The following is a 20,314-nucleotide window of genomic DNA, read 5'->3' on the forward strand; positions in this document are numbered from 1 at the left end:
ACATTGCTTTTCAGAGATATTTAAGTCTCTACCTGCTCTGTGTGATTTTCGTTTTCATCGTTAAACGAACAGGGTTCTGATTGGTCATTTACATGTTGAGTTAAGCATTTTTCAGTTATATTTTGATCACACGATGTTTACCTTCATTTGATGCACTTGAAGTTTTAATGATATTACATTGCGAGAGTTCTTCACTTACTGCATCAGTGATCTGCTTTTTGCAGTCTACGATGTCTTGTGTAATTCCTTTAACTGTTGAGCAGATACAATTAACCTGGTCGGTGCTCAATTTATCATTGGCATGACTCATTTGCTTTAAAAGTAATATGTCCGCTTGTAAACTGGAAACGGTGTCTTTAAGCATCTGAATTTCAATATGACAAGGTGCAGTTCCAGTATTGAGTGTCGTTCCGGTTCCGGTTGTCCCTTTTCTCGTTGACCTTGGCGTTTGTTGTGTAGACGATTGTGAAGAGGCTCGAACCTTAGTTGCACTAATCATTTCTTTGATGACGGAATACACCTCTCCCTCCATTACTGACAACAACGTATATATGTCGTTTGCCAATTTAATAGATATTTGATCGCCTCTACCTCTAAACACACGCCTCTTTAGCTCGGAGTCTATTCCGTATGGAAAGTCCTCGTTAGATTTCAGAACCTCAAATAATTGCGATCTCACGTTATCTAAATCTGATTCGCTAGATGCGTAGTCTCTTATAAGGGTCGCAACAAAAGTTACAGAAGGCATACCACGAAAAAGGCTTCCGAGCCTATTATATTCGTAAAAAAAAGTTGTGTCACTATTGTCAATATGAGGTCCATGTCCGTCCTGTTGTTTGTTGATCAAAACAAGGAGAAATGCACGTATAATTGTCGTCTGTAGCGTTTAATATAGTGACGTCAGGTGTAGTAACTGGTATCTTTACTTCGGTATTTTCACCCGTGGCCACTTGTTCAAATTCAATGATAGGATTTATCTCCATCGTAAATAAGCTAATGAACACTGGTCAAATTTGCCGCTATGCCCTTAGGTAATATGAAAAATATCTCAGCATGACCCTTGTCGCTTGTAACGTCTTTGATAATCGGATTGAATTGAATTGAATTGACATAATAAGAAATAACAGTAGCATTACTGTCTCTTACGTACACTTACATTTCGTGTTCTTATACATTCTTAAATCCAAGATCGTTAATAGTTCATTAACACATATCTAGATCCATTCCACTGTTGGAATTGTCAAATAAAGCCAAAGAATTAAACAGAGTTAAAGGAGCCTCTCAAAACACGTCCGACCATGACCGGAAGCGGAAGTCCAGTTTATTTTTCATTAGGATATAATTCCATTTTTTAAACTGGGTATTTATTCTTAAGTCATTTTATGTCTGATACATTACTGTCATAAAGGGCGAAATATTCGTCAATTCAGTTTAATTTCAATTAAATTAGCATCCCCTTTACAGAAACTGTTTAATCGCTAGAATGAAATGTACTTACATGTAATTTGTTGTTACTAAAACCAAAAGTGTAAGAAGTCTCCATTTTTCAAAAAAAAAATAAACAGAGTGAATTTTAAGACAATTTCATAAGATTTTCATACTTGTATACACATCACAATTTCATCAAATCACTTACAGCCCATTAACTCTTAGCAGTCCAGAAGAGGCATAGACTGATCTTAAAGTTAGAGATATCATTTGGTGTTTTGGGGATATGAGATGTTGTAGATAATGTTAGGTGCTACTGAGTTTCCTTGAGAAGTTCCAAGGTGTCAAATTAAAGTCAGTTTGGCGGGAAATCTGTTCAAAATATTAACAAAAAAATCAAATTAATAGTCATTAATGCATCTGAACTTAACTCCTACATGACCTTGATCTTCAAAATCAAAATCTATAGAATTGTCAAAGCAAAACTCCGAGGCTATGTATTTTTGTAGTGATAGCACTTGTTGAAACAACGTGTAGTTTAATTTTTAAAACGAACAGGTAATGAAAGGTACAAATTTAAATCTTCGCCCCGCGCCCCCGCTTATTAGCATTTTTTGGGCTCTGTGCCCCCGCCATTTTAACATTGTTAATTCTCGACTTTTCGCTTGGTGGGATCGCGGGGCGAAAACACGCTAATAAGCGGGGGCGCGGGCGAAGTTTTATTCAGTAAACTCCCGACGTTTTATTTCTAAAATCGCGAAGTTTTATTGATTAAACTTAACCCTGAGCCACCGTCATTTTAACTTTAAAATGGCCTCTAGAGCTTGAAATAGAAAAATCTTGCCCGGCTTTCACAGGTCACCACCATATATAAATGTTTTAATTCAATTTAAAGATTCCAATTATTTTTTTAGGTATCAAAAAATGTAAATATTCCAATGGTCAAAACAATAACATACGGTAAGAATTATTTTAGGTTAAAAGGCGCCCAAATATGGAACAGTCTCCCTAATGACATCCGCCAGGTTGAAAACTACAAAGAGTTTGGGAGACTGGTCAAGGTCTGGAGTGGCCCAAGTTGAGTGTGCTATGTGTCTATAAATTTGCTACGTGTTGTTAACTGCTTAGTTTTAATTTATGTATAATGCTTAGACTGCATGTTTGTTTGTTTGCTTTGTTTGTTGTTTTTTTGTGCATCGCCTTTTAGTTTGCGTTGATGCTTTGATGAAATGCTGCATGTTATTTTTCCTTTAAACCCTGTATTTTTATGCTAGTTGTACCTTTGCTGTCTGGCTTGTATGCTTGTTCTAATTAAAACTCCCTATTTTCCTTTCCACGAGGCTGTGCATGCAACTTAATTTTAGTTAACTTTGTTTGTTACCCTGTATGTGCTTTATCTTTTTTTTATGCAGTTTTAGTTCTATCATAAATTTTTATGTATTTTTTTTAAGTAAGTCAATTTATTATATTTAATCCTTTTTAAGTAAATCTTTAATTATGTATAAACTCTAGATGTTAACTTTTACCATTTTAATTAATTTATATTTCTATTGTAATTGTTTTTATTTATTCCATAATGCTACATGTATCGTACTTAAATTGTCAGCTCATTCTATACTACAGTCGTTTATTACTTTTAAATTGTTAGTCCTTTAAGTACAGTATGTACTGTGCATGTCATTATACTTTGCTTTGCCATCTTATTGTATTGTTCTTCTTATCTTGCTTCTTTTCTTTGGTGCCTATAGTTGCTACTGGTTTTAAATGTCTTTACTTTCAGATCTGTATATGTTTTATGTCTTTGTTATTGTCGGTAAATAGCTTATTTGCTAATGTTAAAATAAAGTTTCTTGTATCTTGTCAAACTGCTGGTGGGATTTCAATGAAACGTCACAGGAGTGATCAGTACCATCCCGCCCACATGTTCCACTCCGCTGCATGAAATAGCCACCAGAGCTATAAATAGAAAAATTTTGTCCGGCTTTCATAGGTTGAACTGCATGTGGGATTTCAATGAAACTATGCAAGTGTGATCAGTACCATCCCTAGATGTGCATATTGCCGGCACGTTCTGCTTCTGTGCACAAAATGACCGCCAGAGCTATAAGAAGAAAACTCTTGCCTGGCTTTCACAGGTCAAACTGCTGGTCGGATTTCAATGGAACTTCACAGGAGTGATCAGTACCATCCCTAGTTGTGCATATGGCCAGCACGTTTATTTTTCAATGCACAAAAAGGCCACTAGAGCTAAATCCCCAGTTGTGCATATCGCCGGCATGTGTCGCGTTGGTGCACAAAATGGCAGCCAGAGCTATAGATAGAAATATCTTGTCCGGCTTTCAAAGGTCAAACTGCTGAGGGGGGATTCTGTTCATAATTCCCAGGAGTGATCAGTATAATACCTTGTTTTGGGAGACAAATGTTTTTGTGCCAAAAAAACCTTTTAGTTCTTAGTGGTGTAGCAAGAATCTTTGAGAAAGAGTGCTTTAAAATGATTCAAATGATATTAATATTGATATTGTGACGATGAAGAAAATATAAACGAAGCTAAGATCAATCCAAGTACAAGAGATATCTGATTACATTAGAACTTTTCAGACTGGCTCTATCACTTTTCGACCTACTTTAAAGTGTATAAAACTGAATATACCAGTGCCCCCAACTCCCTCCCCCTCTCCTGGCAGTTGTTTCGTCCCTTAATTGGTTCTATTTAACTTCACATAAAATGACAAGGAAGCCATGTAAGAAGTTGAACTTTGGGATTTAGTTAGTGATGTTTAGATGTAGCAAAACAAATTAAAAGGAACTCATAAAACGAAATTATTTGGGTGCTTTTCTGGATAAAAATCCAGTGTTTAAAAAACATATTAAAAGGAAAACTGAAACAGTTATAAATAATCATCTCAGAATAAGACATATTTGGAAATAACCTATAAATGAAGAATGCCCCACAAATATTCATGTTTCGTTTCTTGGCATTTTACACCTTAAAAAGTGCAATGCAATAATTTTTGTAGTTGATAGCAAAACCCAAAGAATTTTTTTAAAAAAAAAGAAATATACAGATTATGTTTGCTAAACCTGTACTAAGACTTAAGAAATGTGATAGTTTTAAACAGGCAATTTTTCAATTACATTAACTTCCTATAAAGTCAAGGATTTAACTCATAATGTATAGTTGCTTCAAAAAACAACGTGTCCCTTTATCTCAGTGAATTGTTCCAAAACGTAGCTTACGATTATTAGATGATTTCATTTGTGAGCTGGTTTCCACATTTGAAGAACAGTCTCAAAACATTTTTGCTCACATAATTCAATTATAAGTTCCTCAGTACACCGATGTAATAGCTGTTGAATACGATGCTCACAGGACATTCAATGCTCTGACAGGTTGACAAAAATGTTAATAAAAAAGTAGACGCAATCTTCATTGTTTCTTGTAATAATCTTTCCAGTAGAATTATGATTTTATGAAAATATGATACTTTATAAAGATATAATAAACTGTAAACTGCATTTTTATTGATGTTTGACTGTTACTGTCAATAAAAATAGCCTGGCATTCAAAACATTGTTTTTGACATTGTCTAAAGTAACTTTAAGCATGGGCTTTTAAGTGATTTGTTCAAAGCCATTGAAATAATTTGTATTGAATCAGGGTTTAATAACATTAATGAAGAAATTCAAATTTAAAGTTCTTAAAGAATAAATGCACATTAACATGTAACATTGAAATGTGACAGTAGAAACAACATTTAAATAACCTTTTAAATGCTCACTACATGAATTAAATAGGTTTTACAAGCAAATTGATTCAAAGATTGTTTACGTAAAAAATGACAAACTATTAAAATCAATTACAATATTTTATATTAAAGATATGATCGCTTGAAATTGGTGTCAAAAAAAACAATCATCCTTGTATAAAAATGATTTCCAATCGTGAGTTAAAAAAGTTTATGATACATCAATGACGATTACACAATGTTTTCATAGAAAACGATGAAATGTTTCTAATGAGATCAACAGGAAGTTTTTGCCATTTAACATTAGGTTGTGTCACTTTTTTTGCCAGTATGTGCAGATAGATATTCATCTCCAGCTTTACCTCATGTCTTCTGACAACTGTAAAATATAATACAACGATATTTATACAATCTATAAATTCTTTGTCACCCTATTGGAATTGTGTGATTAAGACAGGATTTCTATGTATTCGGATCCCGTTATTTTCAATATGCGATATTCCATATATGTACGACTTCATTGATTGTCCATCGCATGCGCGGGAAAAAACCGAGTATTCTTTTTATCGGAATCGGACAATCAGATGGCATTTCATCATAGATGTACACATTCATAAAAATCAGAATTATCTCGATTGTTCTTTAAAAAATGATACCGTGACAAAATGATTTATCTTTTCTTGAGATTTCAGATCTGACAGGTACATCTATATGCCAGTATGTATTTATTTGGAAGAAGAGAAGAACTATATTGGTTTCATCGGTTTAGTAAAAAAAAGCTGTATCACGTAAATGGTTGTGTAAGCCTCTAATTTCACATAAAGAAGTACTAACATATAGATCTGTCTGTAAGATCTGAAATCTCATGAAAAGAATTCATGCACATATTAAGTTTTCATTTAAATGAACTCTGATGTACTGCCATCCGATGGTCCTATTGCGATAAAAAAAAAAGAACGCTGCTAGGTCCGTTCGTTCTCGCGCATCCGATGGACGAACAACGCAGGCGTTGAAAATAACACTGAACATGTAATTTTACACTGCCCAGAATATAATGATATCAGAGAAGATTTGTTGGTGAAAATACGTCAAATTAATAATGTATTTGATACTCTGTCTGACATGGAAAAGTTATGTTATGTACTAAACAACTTTGAATTTGTTAGATATTCTGCCAAAGCCTGCTACCAAATACTGCAGCTAAGACGTTTAAGGATGTATAGGAGATAAATTGTTTTTTTACTTTAACTAATTTAGTCATAAGTTGAATTTTTACTTAATCTTATATGGTTTTTACATGGGTTTTTTTAACAATACAAACTGTCGTAAATACATGTATATAAGTACAACAAGTATGAGTAAGGTGCTTTTAAAGTTCTTTTATCAAGATATACATGTATTTATTAATAGGTTAAAATAGGAATATTGCTATTGATATAGAAAACAGGAATGAAATTATATGGATTTAATGCCTGTGTGGTATAATATTGATCTTGCTAATTTAAAAAGCAGCCTGGAATTTTCAGGTGTACAGACTCCTCCAATGTATTGTAATAAAGGAAATTTATTATCATGAATTTTATATTTAACTTTAAAGGGTATTAGCTAAACGATTTTATGAATTAAAAAGTATTAATACACAGGGTTAGCTCAAACAATTATTGTCATAGTACTATAATTAATAGACAGATAGGCACAAATTTGACCTCTTTGACCATATAATTCATGTTAGATTGTGTCTAAATATTGACGTTTTATTCTTAAAAAGTAGATATTTTAGATATTATTTTAATAGTTTTACAGTCTCTTATAACTCCTTATGTAGGAGTTTGTGTTGTGTAAAAATGTTGTGTTTTATTTCTAAAATATATGTAAAGATGCACATAGATGAGACTTTAATAAAATATTTGGGTTGAGTTGAGTTGAGTTGAGTTGTGTCCGATATTCTCGTTGAAGCAGTCGGATGACGTATACATGGAAACCTTGCCTAAAATGTCTTGATTTGAATTCAAATAGTCACTGGAAATACTTTTAAGGATTGTTTATATAAAATCTATAATAGAATCGCAACAACGTGATTAATGTCCATGATCATTTTAACAATAAAGGTTTCTTGATCAATTATCAAAAAAACAAAATCAAAACTTGAAACAAAACCGAGATCTTGTGAACACCTTATTTTATTTCCAAAGATGTCTTTTTAACTACAGGTTAAAGACTGCCAAGACACGAATCCTTCTGGAAAGCTTTGTGATCTAAGAATGAATTTTTCGTGTATTCAGTAAGTATGGATACCTAGCAAAAGGCTTTAACATGCCAAAATATGTACATAAACATACCTGCAACTTGAAACTCAACACCTTTAACTGAACATTGGCTGATTGTAAATCTACTGCAAGTTCCTTTCTGAAATTAATAAAATATAATATAATATACTACTAATATACAGATTCTGGTTGCTGTTTAAAGGCAAAGCATTTCAAAATAACTTTACTTAGTATTCTCAAAGGGGCATTTAACAGAGCAATGATGCATATCGATTAAGCATTTATCAGTGTAAAATGTGCATCTGTCATTAAATACGTTTATACCATACACTATAGATTGGAACCGAAACTGAATAGCATATGCAGTCTGACCAGGCTCTTTCCATTGTATTTTTGTTATTTTTGATACTAAACTTGGAATGGGCTGTTCAAAATTCAAAGCTGGGCAAATCTTTTAAAAAATTCCGGAAGTTAAGGGTTAAAATATACAAGTTATACTGTCGTTCATTACTGCTTCGTCACAAGAATGTTCATATTTTCAATTTTCTAGTAAGTATGCTCTTGTGACAAAGAAAATGTTATTTTTAACGCAGCATATAATAGAAGATCCTGGAAAACTTACATGCGCAAATTTCTTTCGGTAACTTCTCTCTTGGCAAATTTTACATTTTGTTTTTCATTCTCTAGTTCTGTTTGTATGTCTGTCACACTTCCACTGAAATCAAAATAAAAAGTAAAATTAACCTAATTACAACCCCTTATCTCTATATAATAATGAAAATGATTTTATTGCAATTTTTACTAAACGCCTCAAAAATGAATATTTTGCTCTGTAGAAAAACCAAATATGTGTGTTATGGGCTTTTGTCCGCCTTGTTAATTTCACCGGAGGGTTTTTGTCCGCCCTGTTTTTTACACAGAAGGGCGCGTGAAGAAACAAACGGTCGTGTAATGTTTGGTACTTTGTATGGACAATAATAGTGTAATAAGAAATATTTAGAACATGCGCATGAAGAAACAATCGGTCGGTCCTGTAATGTTTATAGTATTTTGTATGGACAATAGTCAATGTCATCTAAGTCATGATATAAACAACTTACACAATATAAGTTACTGAGAATCATGGGAAGTATAGACTTGATAAAGTGATGACATAATGAATTTTAAGTACATAATTCTAAAGGTTCGACGGACTAACTTCAAATTACGAAAGCCATTTTTATGATCATAATCGACTGGATTTTTAAATTGTAATTGTAACAGCTTATGACAATTTTTGTACCATAAGTATTATGTGTTGTTTTCTTTCTTGCTTCAAGGCGTTTAGAACCCTGAACTAAGAGGAGCACAGTATAGTTCTTTATCACAAGTTTTTGCACAGACAAAAAAAAATATTGTCATGGGTACAGTCAGAGACGAGAATATCAGAAACACACGCAATGTTTTAATTGTTAACAATGAATTTTAATACCAATACAGATTTTGTCCTCTGTTATTTAACTGTTTTTCATTGGCAATATATGTATGACTTTAATTCTATGACCTTTTCATAAATAATGCGCAAAAAATACAGAAACATTTGAAGCTTGTATGACAAAACTAATCGATATAATTGGACGATTTCCTAATTTAATGAATGGTTTACATTATGAATAATGCGTATTGTAAAACATTAGGTAAGCCAATACATGTACTAATGACATGCGTTTTTTTTTTATTACAGTGATTATGCTCATTTTTTTCATTCTCAAGTTGAGCTGAATTGACTATATATTTCATAAGATTGACTGTTATAATGGTGATTGACCAACAGTTGATACTGGAAATGTTTAGGATAAAATATAAATTTGCCTAAAATATAAAAAGACTGACCCACTCTTTTTGATAATTGAACGTTACAGGTAATTTTATAGATATTTTTAGAAATTTTCATGGGCCATATGGGTTATCAATAGTTTATGAAAAATTATAATATTGTCAGAAATTATGGCAAAATGTAAACTTATTTTGACTTTCATCCGTTTACTCGCTATATACCCTTAGATGAGGATAATGTCACTTTGCCGACACGGAATGCGCCGCTGTACGGAACACCATGTGTAATAAATACATGGGGGGTGTGACTTTGATATTTGTGAGGGTATATATTCGTTTAAATGATTTTTATCTGTGCAATGATATTCAGTCTGTAATAGTCTGTATTAGCTTTATCACAAAACAACAAAAAATGAACAAAAACTCCTAAATCCTTAAAGATATACTGTGCTCAAAATATTAGAAAATATTGATAATTGCTACACATATAAAAGAAAGGAACAACTTTTCTTGACCTGTAATAGGGAATGCAGCTTCCCATATATATAGTTTATCCATTCTTTTATTCAAATTAGACATATCCAGTTAGAATTTTATAGATTTCAATAAATTTCTGTGACTAAAATATTTAACTCAAGGATGAGCATAGTACATCTTTAAAATAAAAGATAAAATATCAGAATTAAAACTAAGGAAGTAATTTAAAGATTTAACATACCCTCTCTTGTATTTTGCTGCGGCGAATGATTTAACAGACTTATGGTTGGTAAACTTCTTGTGAAAGCCTAAACACTGTTCGCACAGAAAATGTCCCAAAAGTCCACAATCATTACAAAAATGAGTAGCTTTCTTTGAATAATTACGATTGGTGAAACAAATTGCACACGGGTCTTTAATATGTTCATCAGCGTCCCCTGCAAACGAGGCTTCCGCCAGAAATTCGCTGTCGTCTGCGTCTTCTATCTCACTTAGAAGATCTGACTCGTCGTCGGGAATAGGGTCTCGAACACTTAACATTGATACGGTGTAGGAGTCGCTTACTGAGGCATGCCGGGAGTTTGGAGAAACCAAAGTTTCCTTAATACGTTCCCTGGTTTGACTGTAAATATCCATTTTTAAACCCGTTTTAATAGCTCTATACTTTTTATCATTTCATATAGTAAGAAATGTCCTGTTATTTGAACGTTACGCAGTTTGGAATATCAAAACAAAACGAACTTCCCTATTAGTTTAAGGATAAACCTATCAAATTAAAGTTGTTCATTTAAATTATATAGGGTAGATTTCATTTTGTATGTAAAAATACAGTTTTGTTTTGGCAAGTATAATGATTTTAAAGTAGACTTGGTCTGTTTACATTGTGATAAGATATATTAGTCACCGACTAGATCAAATCCATTGATAATTATTTCACAATAGTTTTATATTTGTTACAACATATGCTTTTTGTGCCAGTTTTTTTTTCTTTTGAAGATGATCCTGTGATCTAGTCTCTATTGTTAGCTTGTACAGGTATTATTCTCCAATCACAAAGATCCTATCTCAATGTTGTGTCTAATTATACATTGCATGAAAAAGAAAAACATGCAATTTTAAGGGGATTTTATCTTAAAAGTTAAAATTTTGAAATAATACTGAATTTGAATAATTATTTCATTGAAAAGTCTCCCGTTACAAGTTCAAATTGCTATAATACTATAAAAACTGCTTCAACACTAATCAAACTTGGCACAAATGTTGACTGGACCATTGCCCTTGCAACAACATGCTCAGGCTTAAATTTTCTGTTACCATGGCAACGAGGGGACATCTCAAAATTGCCAAAAATCACTATTTTGCGTTGATTTTTTCCATCATAATTGATTTCAAAGTGCTGCAACTTCTCAATGGATTGAGATAGAGTCAAATGCTTTTCCAGCGTTGGTTACACGTTACCTTATGATCAATCTGGGGTCATTTATAGCCTCTCACAAGTCCAAAAATTTCTTGGCGATGAGGGGGACTCCGCCCCCCTTCAAACCCCCCAAACACAAGGGGGCACATCCCCCTTCTGGCGACCCCCTGATGTATCTTTTGGTTGGGGCCGCGCCGTTCAAAGTGGTCACTATTTTAAACAACATTTCTCAAACAAAATCAAGTGTTGGGGCCTAAATAAGGCATTTTTTCACCATTTGAGACAACAAAAAGGGGGGTTAAAACGGCGTTAAAAGGCGTGTATATCGCGTAAGAGGTTAACATAAAATGATGAAAATACCTGAAATTACCCAAAATCACGTTTTCCGTGTTTAAACATGGCCTTACATATACATTTGAAGAAAAATTGTTGTTTTGTAGATTTTTTTATTTTTTTCATTAACCCATTACTTCATGAGCATTTTGTGAAAAATGGCTGTTTTCATTGAAAAGTCTCCCGTTACAAGTTCAAATTGCTATAATACTATAAAAACTGCTTCAACACTAATCAAACTTGGCACAAATGTTAACTGGACCATTGCCCTTGCAACAACATGCTCAGGCTTAAATTTTCTGTTACCATGGCAACGAAGGGACATCTCAAAATTGCCAAAAATCACTTTTTTGCATTGTTTTTTTCCCTCATAATTGATTTCAAAGTGCTGCAACTTCTCAATGGATTGAGATAGAGTCAAATGTTTTTCAGCGTTGGTTACACGTTACCTTATAATCAATCTGGGGTCATTTATAGCCTCTCACAAGTCCAAAATTTTCTTGGCGATGAGGGGGACTCCGCCCCCCTTCAAACCCCCCAAACACAAGGGGGCACATCCCCCTTCTGGCAACCCCCTGATGTATCTTTTGGTTGGGGGGCCGCGCCGAAAAAGTGGTCACTTTTTTTAACAACATTTCTCAAACAAAAACAAGTGTTGGGGCCTAAATAAGGCATTTTTTCACCATTTGAGACAACAAAAAGGGGGGGGGGTGAAAAAGGCGTTAAAAGGCGTGTATATGACGTAATGGGTTAACTGCGAAGACCAATATAAGTACAATGTACATGTATTCCAAAGTTAGAGCCTGGTTGTAAATAAGCTATTTTTAAAGATGCATCGACCGACATTACTTTAAGTACACCATAACCTTTATTTACGTTTTGTTTTTTCGTAAGCTAAAATTTATCGTCTGCTTTTACATTATGGAACACTTTAATACCAACAATGCAAGATGGTTTTGTTCTGGATATTATTAACAGTGCTATATCAACATGGCTTATTTTATAATTATTTGCTCACAACCAAAAATATTCCCTAAATGCAATCCTCAATTACATAAACGCTGCCTTTAAGGTACGATCGCCATTTTTCAATCAGGTATCAAAATGTTCAGACATTCATCTTCTTATTTACGAATATCCTATTAATATTTTTACGGTATATACATGGAAAACACTTAACTGTAGATTTTTATTTTCCTGTGCGGCGTTTGAATCTTATGAAGAAAGTCTACGTATTTTCCGAACATCTCTCCTATTTTGTCATTATTTCTCATTGATCTAGTAATATTTTGAGGCAAAAAATAACAATATATAATATACGTATACAATAGTTTATTTCTTTCTTTTTATTAAAAATGCAACTTTGTTACTTAAAGTTCATTCACAATTTGCTGTAAAAAATCATTTTAATCACTTACATCATCATGTCTATTGAACAGTTACACACCTTTTTAATTTAAATCTGGTTTCAATAAACAAAATATACATAAAGTTTCATATGAAGTCCAATTTTTTCTTCCCTTGTGGTCAGATAGTCAAGGGAGGTAATTATAAACGATTTAAACTTACCTCCCCTCATCCTGGAGGTTAGCAGATGTTTGTCTTCTTTTTTGATTAAAGATAGTTTTCAGTGTTTGGGTTTAACACCATATTTAGTAAGAGTTCAGCCCTCAATGTTATAAAATATTTTTGTGAGTTCTGTTTCAAATCTCATGGATTTTATTGGTCGGACAGTTTTTGACAAATTTTAAATATCTGAGATTTGAGTTTGAGATTAAAAAAATTCTTAATAATCTCAGACCCTGATCTAACATGTATTCACAGAATATATATACCTGCATGTATTTAAGTTTTAATAACTGGTTCCCTGAAAGATACTGTCAACATCTCCACTTGATAACTTGAGTTAAGAAAAAATAGTATACCTACATGGTACATGTATCCCTTTCAATCAAAACAAAGGCCTTAAATTTAATTATGTACAGACAATAAACCTAAAACTGTGCTAACAGAACTAACCTACAAGGTTTTCTTGCCAAAAATATATGAAAAGGCACTTTAAACAAATACAACTTTATAAAGCAACCCGACAGTGTCCCAATTATTCTTTATAATTCTTATAAATGACTATAAAAATGTATCAATTTAATGTTGAATGATAATCAAATACATGTACTTCTGCAAAGGCACTTTGTGCGATATTAATTTGAAATGTTCAACAATTACCATATTAAGTTTTTTTATATATAATGACTTCAAAAATAACTACATAAATACACTTTTATGATAATTATTTCAATATTACTTTTTTTAAGTTAATCAAATGAACACATGGACAGCATGCAATAAACAAGCTTATAGCTTTCAACACAATCAAACTAAAATAAATTCAAATGCGTATAATCTAAAACTTGTATCTTAAATCAAGTACAACAGGTACAGTATGTGTGACAATATAAACAACAACATCTGTTACTCATAACAAAACCAAACATATGTCCTTGAATTATATGTTTTAAATACACGTATACACAGGGATCTATGCACATAAAGTTATTAATGCAAATGCACCTTACAAAAATGATATAATTATTTATCAATAATAACACAGAGTTATGTTTTTGCACCAATATAGCATGGATATTTCCATTTAACAGTGCAGGGACATTTACAGGGATTTTACAGCCAGACTGTTACAGCAGGACAGGTTCTTACCAGGGGATAACTATTGACTTCTGTATAATTGTAAACAAATTAAGAATTATTTAAGTAAGAACAGAAGTTAGTCTTACGATAAAACCATAAATACAAATTTACTTTCCTCAGACACCTGATTCTTATAATTATAGTATATGTGTTGAAATAAGGTGGTATTTTCAATGCCATTAATTTAATATAGTCTATACAAATGTATATTATCTAAGTCAAAACTGGCTATTTACTAGCACATGACCTCTGTGTAATAAAGCATTTAAGAAAGACTCTCATTTATGTGGGTATTTGTGAAATGCCTGTGCAAACATTGCTGATGATTGAATAGTATGATAACTGGTAATTAATTAATACATGTGAACTTTCCTACTTTTAGCTGGAGACTCCCACTTTCTGCAGCTATATTTTCAAAGATTTTTCTTAAAATAAGGGATATTTTCACAAATTAAAGAAATCTCCCTCAGAACTTTCTCCTTTATTTATTGCAAATTCTAAAATCTCCCTCTTTATGAAGAAAAATCTCCAACTTGATCATCAAAAAGGTTCACATGTAGGTATCATGAATCTTTGACACTTGTCCCTACCCACACACTAAAACACCCAGAGTTTAAAAATGTACCATAGACATTTGCCCTCTCACTCTGTCCCTCCCCCACCTCCCAAGTTAAAATGTAACGGTGAGTATTTGCCCATTAGCAGTAGCTATCATTCTGGGTTGGGCTTCAGAGGGTCTTAAGTGTATCCCAAGTCCTAGGACATAAAACCAACTTAAGGACTAACTTAAGACTGTTCAATAAATTATTTTACCTTCAGTCAAAGACTGTAGACTATAATTTAATTGATTTTCATGGGAAAAAGTTAAGAAATACAATGACATACCCCTTTTTTGTCATCTGTATTGCTATTCAGAAATTAAGTCATGAAAAAGGAGTCATAAGTTAGGACTTTCCTTTGAAACACAAAGTTGTCTCAGTTTTGGTCTTTAGACTGATTTCAGGCTTAGGACTTTCTTTGAAACACAGCGCTGTATGATAAATACATGTAAAGAATTAAGCTTATGTTTCTTGAATGTTTAACAGAATGTTTTACATGTAACATCTTACACTTTTATATGTGACACTGACACTGGTGTGGGTGCCGGCAGGACAAATGACAAGTGATACATTTTTATTTCATTTTAATTACCTAATTACTTTTCTTGGGAATGTACTAGGTTAAATGTCCGAAACATTGAATTCTATGCAAAAAGTGCCAAGATATTCAGCTATAACACCCATACATGTACTTCTAAAATAATTATATTTACTCCAAAGAGTTTCTTTGTTTTTGTTTTTATTTTCTATAAACAACTTGTTTTATGTACAAAGTATATCACCAAAAACTTCCCCATTTTTGCATACATTTAAAATCTTATATAAAAAGTTTTTATTACAAAATACAAAACAAGAGCACTGCATGCGGTGTTAATGCTCGTCTGTTACAGGCAATGACTGTCAATAACGAATCTGACAAGTTAAAAAGAGGCATAACTCCAAAATATGAATTTTTCTAAATTATGTCCCTCCCTTGCCTAACAACTGCACCTTGTCATGATAAACAAGTATTCCAAGTTTTATGCATGATATTAACTTTTAAAATGTATGAATAATGGACCGCATTTGAATTTTTGCACGACTCAGTGATGATAATAGCTTGACTTTGATGTTGTTTAAACAGACAAGCTTACAACAGGAAGCAACACAATTATTTTACATATAAACCCTCAATAAATAACATATAAACCCTTTTATACAATAAAATTACAACAGAATCAACCCTACTAATAATACATCATAGAAATAATAAACTAAGTAAGTGCCATTTAACCCATTACTTCATATACACGCCTTTTAACGCCTTTTTCACCCCCCCCCCTTTTTGTTGTCTCAAATGATGAAAAAATGCCTTATTTAGGCCCCAAACACTTGTTTTTGTTTGAGAAATGTTGTTAAAAAAAGTGATCTCTTTTTCGGCGCGGCCCCCCCAACCAAAAGATACATCAGGGGGTTGCCAGAAGGGGGATGTGCCCCCTTCTGTTTGGGGGGTTTGAAGGGGGGCGGAGTCCCCCTCATCGCCAAGAAAATTTTGGACTTGTGAGAGGCTGTAAATGACCCCAGATTGATCATAAGGTAACGTGTAACCAACGCTGAAAAGCATTTGACTCTATCTCAATCCATTGAGAAGTTGCAGCACTTTGAAATCAATTTTGATGGAAAAAATCAACGCAAAATAGTGATTTTTGGCAATTTTGAGATGTCCCCTCGTTGCCATGGTAACAGAAAATTTAAGCCTGAGCATGTTGTTGCAAGGGCAATGGTCCAGTCAACATGTGTGCCAAGTTTGATTAGTGTTGAAGCAGTTTTTATAGTATTATAGCAATTTGAACTTGTAACGGGAGACTTTTCAATGAAAACAGCCATTTTTCACAAAATGCTCATGAAGTAATGGGTTAATGAAAAAAATAAAAAAATCTACAAAACAACAATTTTTCATCAAATTTATATGACAGGCCATGTTTAAACAGGAAAAAACGCGATTTAGGGTAATTTCAAGTATTTTCATCATTTTCTGTTAACCCATTACTTCATATACACGCCTTTTAACGCCTTTTTCACCCCCCCCCTTTTTGGTGTCTCAAATGATGAAAAAATGCCTTATTTAGGCCCCAAACACTTGTTTTTGTTTGAGAAATGTTGTTAAAGAAAGTGACCTCTTTTTCGGCGCGGCCCCCCAACCAAAAGATACATCAGGGGGTTGCCAGAAGGGGGATGTGCCCCCTTCTGTTTGGGGGGTTTGAAGGGGGGCGGAGTCCCCCTCATCGCCAAGAAAATTTTGGACTTGTGAGAGGCTGTAAATGACCCCAGATTGATCATAAGGTAACGTGTAACCAACGCTGAAAAGCATTTGACTCTATCTCAATCCATTGAGAAGTTGCAGCACTTTGAAATCAATTTTGATGGAAAAAATCAACGCAAAATAGTGATTTTTGGCAATTTTGAGATGTCCCCTCGTTGCCATGGTAACAGAAAATTTAAGCCTGAGCATGTTGTTGCAAGGGCAATGGTCCAGTCAACATGTGTGCCAAGTTTGATTAGTGTTGAAGCAGTTTTTATAGTATTATAGCAATTTGAACTTGTAACGGGAGACTTTTCAATGAAAACAGCCATTTTTCACAAAATGCTCATGAAGCAATGGGTTAAGAACCCAATTTCTACAATTTAGATAAACTTGCAAAAAAAACCCAAGCAAAAATAGAATAATCACACCCAAAAGCCTGATATAACATGTATTATAACATATTATGTTAAATCATAACAATACAGCAGAATGATTGGTTGATTTCTTCACACTGAACTAACAATTATTGGCTATCTTATAGAATGATGTGAGTTTTATAGCCTAACTCGTACAACATCAACAAAACAACAGTTTAATATTTACAATAAAAATTCAAGAACTCTCATTATAGAACTGGTTAGAAGATCTAGCAACTCTATTTTTCTTTTTCCCTTCAAAATAAAAACTATATAATAAAATTAAATCAATTTTGGAAAATGATTTGATAGAAAACAAAGTAATGACAAGAGCTGCCAATAGGACAGTATGCTCAACTATTCTCAGTGCCTGATAGTAAAACAAGAGCCTGGATAATGTAGAATTTTGTAAGTTCAAAAGGATCATAACTTTGTAAAAGTCCTTGTTAAAGTTTTGGCCCTTGGACAGTGACCTATTATGTTCTCAAAAAAAATGTGTGAAGATCCAGCCCATTCCCTTCAGTAGTTTTTAAGTTATGAACTTGCACATAAAAACTTCACCGAAGTGTGATGCCCATGCCAAGGTGAGTTTAAAAACTCTTCCTATTCTTTGAATAGTTGAGAGCTGAAAATAACTGAATTAACAAAGAAATGAGCCGCGTCAAGACAAAACCAACATAGTGCGTTTGCGACCAGCATGGATCCAGACCAGCCTGCGCATCCGCGCAGTCTGATCAGGATCCATGCTATTCGCTTACAAACCCTATTACAAGTAGAGAAAATGATAAGGAAAGGGCATTGGTTCCTGATCAGACTGCGCAGATGCGCAGTCTGGTCTGGATCCATGCTGGTTGCAAACCCATTATGTTGGTATTGTCGTGACGCGGCTCAAATAACACACAATCCTCACAATATATCAAGATGAACACTTTTTGGTTGTTAATAAATCGTAAGAATGACACAGTACATACACACAGTACATGTATGTAATAAAAGAAAATTGACTTCTTTAACCAAGAAATTAAAGACACTTTTCAAAACTAATGTTGCCTAATGAAAACAACCCTGTATTTAAAAATTAAATATTTTATGAAAAACTAGAAAAGGGGAGATCATTTTATCGAGTTTGTTCATGAAATAAAATAAATAAGTGCAAAATTTCTCATGCCCCTAGTCAGCAGTATAAAGCATATGTACATTTATATTCTTGTTGAAAAAAACTTCATTTACTTATTATCTCCCTTTATATCTACAAACATGTAGAAAAATTCAACTACCAATTACCAAATGATCGCGCTTTAAATTGTATACTCATTTATGTACATCAGGTCATTTATTTAAGTTATAAACTTGTAAAAATCAAACATTTATACATTGAATCGCATCTCTTCTAAAAGTTAAAAACTTGTAAAAAATTCTTCTTTTGCACACATCTTTTAACAACTTTATAAATTTGCAGTAAAATAATAAATAACAAATGTATCACATAAACAGTTTTGATGGTGTTAATTCAGTTCCTAGAGTTACAATTCAGTCACTATATTCCCAGGACTAACATGACAGCATTAGATTAAATCATGTATCAACTCTGTTTTTACTGACACATCCATAAAAATTAAAACAAGAACTGTCACAGTGACTTATGCCCCACCCCCTCCCCACAGATATATAGCTTAACAGAAAATGATGAAAATACTTGAAATTACCCTAAATCGCGTTTTTTCATGTTTAAACATGGCCTGACATATAAATTTGAAGAAAAATTGTTGTTTTGTAGATTTTTTTAATTTTTTTCATTAACCCATTACTTCATGAGCATTTTGTGAAAAATGGCTGTTTTCATTGAAAAGTCTCCCGTTACAAGTTCAAATTGCTATAATACTATAAAAACTGCTTCAACACTAATCAAACTTGGCACAAATGTTGACTGGACCATTGCCCTTGCAACAACATGATCAGGCTTAAATTTTCTGTTACCATGGCAACGAGGGGACATCTCAAAATTGCCAAAAATCACTATTTTGCGTTGATTTTTTCCATCAAAATTGATTTCAAAGTGCTGCAACTTCTCAATGGATTGAGATAGAGTCAAATGCTTTTCAACGTTGGTTACATGTTACCTTATGATCAATCTGGGGTCATTTACAGCCTCTCACAAGTCCAAAATTTTCTTGGCGATGAGGGGGACTCCGCCCCCCTTCAAACCCCCCCAAACAGAAGGGGGCACATCCCCCTTCTGGCAACCCCCTGATGTATCTTTTGGTTGCGGGGCCGCGCCGAAAAAGAGGTCACTTTTTTTAACAACATTTCTCAAACAAAAACAAGTGTTTGGGGCCTGAATAAGGCATTTTTCATCATTTGAGACAACAAAAAGGGGGGGGGGTGAAAAAGGCGTTAAAAGGCGTGTATATGAAGTAATGGGTTAATATAACTGAATATGCATTGGCAAAGGGCAATAAGTAAATTGAGCAAGACTAGAGTTGAAGGTAAAACCATCAGGTTATGATTACCCCCCTTGAAGTTTATTCATATATGAAGGTTGAAGACGATACTGAGAAATAGTCCTGATTAAATTACTGGTTTCCTAGCAGTTTCAGTCCCCTAGCAGTTTACAGGCCGTTTATCGTTTTCGTCCAGTACAGTCTATTTTTTACCAGTTAGACATCCATATTACTTCATCAATCAGAGAGACATTTGTTTTCTATGCTTAACAGCATTTAAAATAGTACGAGACATTTGTTTTCTATGCTAAACAGCATTTAAAATAGTATGATTTATATGTTTTGAAGTTTTGCCTGTTATTTAAAGTTACATTAGAGAACTTGT

General features: G+C 33.3%; 1 protein-coding gene across 1 annotated transcript; it reads right to left on the reverse strand.

Annotated features, from left to right (window-relative positions):
• Positions 1-5,288: 5,288 nt before the first annotated feature.
• Positions 5,289-10,586, reverse strand: LOC132749848 (uncharacterized). Its single transcript, XM_060739759.1, has 4 exons — positions 9,975-10,586; positions 8,064-8,156; positions 7,514-7,580; positions 5,289-5,553 (listed from the first exon to the last, which is right to left on the reverse strand). The coding sequence occupies exons 1-4, from the start codon at positions 10,367-10,369 to the stop codon at positions 5,533-5,535; spliced, it is 576 nt and encodes a 191-aa protein (XP_060595742.1). The 5' UTR covers positions 10,370-10,586; the 3' UTR covers positions 5,289-5,532.
• Between the last annotated feature and the right edge of the window lie 9,728 nt (positions 10,587-20,314).

This window comes from Ruditapes philippinarum, unplaced genomic scaffold (genome assembly GCF_026571515.1).
Source record: "Ruditapes philippinarum isolate M1 unplaced genomic scaffold, ASM2657151v2 ctg2623_1_1_1_1, whole genome shotgun sequence".
Classification (NCBI taxonomy): domain Eukaryota; kingdom Metazoa; phylum Mollusca; class Bivalvia; order Venerida; family Veneridae; genus Ruditapes; species Ruditapes philippinarum.

What these genes read in the sequence shown, in the direction of transcription:
- LOC132749848 (XM_060739759.1), bottom strand. Translation starts at nt 10,369, where the DNA reads ATGGATATTTACAGTCAAACCAGGGAACGTATTAAGGAAACTTTGGTT. An exon ending in GCAGCAAAATACAAGAGAGG is followed by an intron (nt 8,157 to 9,974) that starts GTATGTTAAATC and finishes TTTTGATTTCAG; the next exon opens with TGGAAGTGTGACAGACATAC. An exon ending in ACCGAAAGAAATTTGCGCAT is followed by an intron (nt 7,581 to 8,063) that starts GTAAGTTTTCCA and finishes TATTAATTTCAG; the next exon opens with AAAGGAACTTGCAGTAGATT.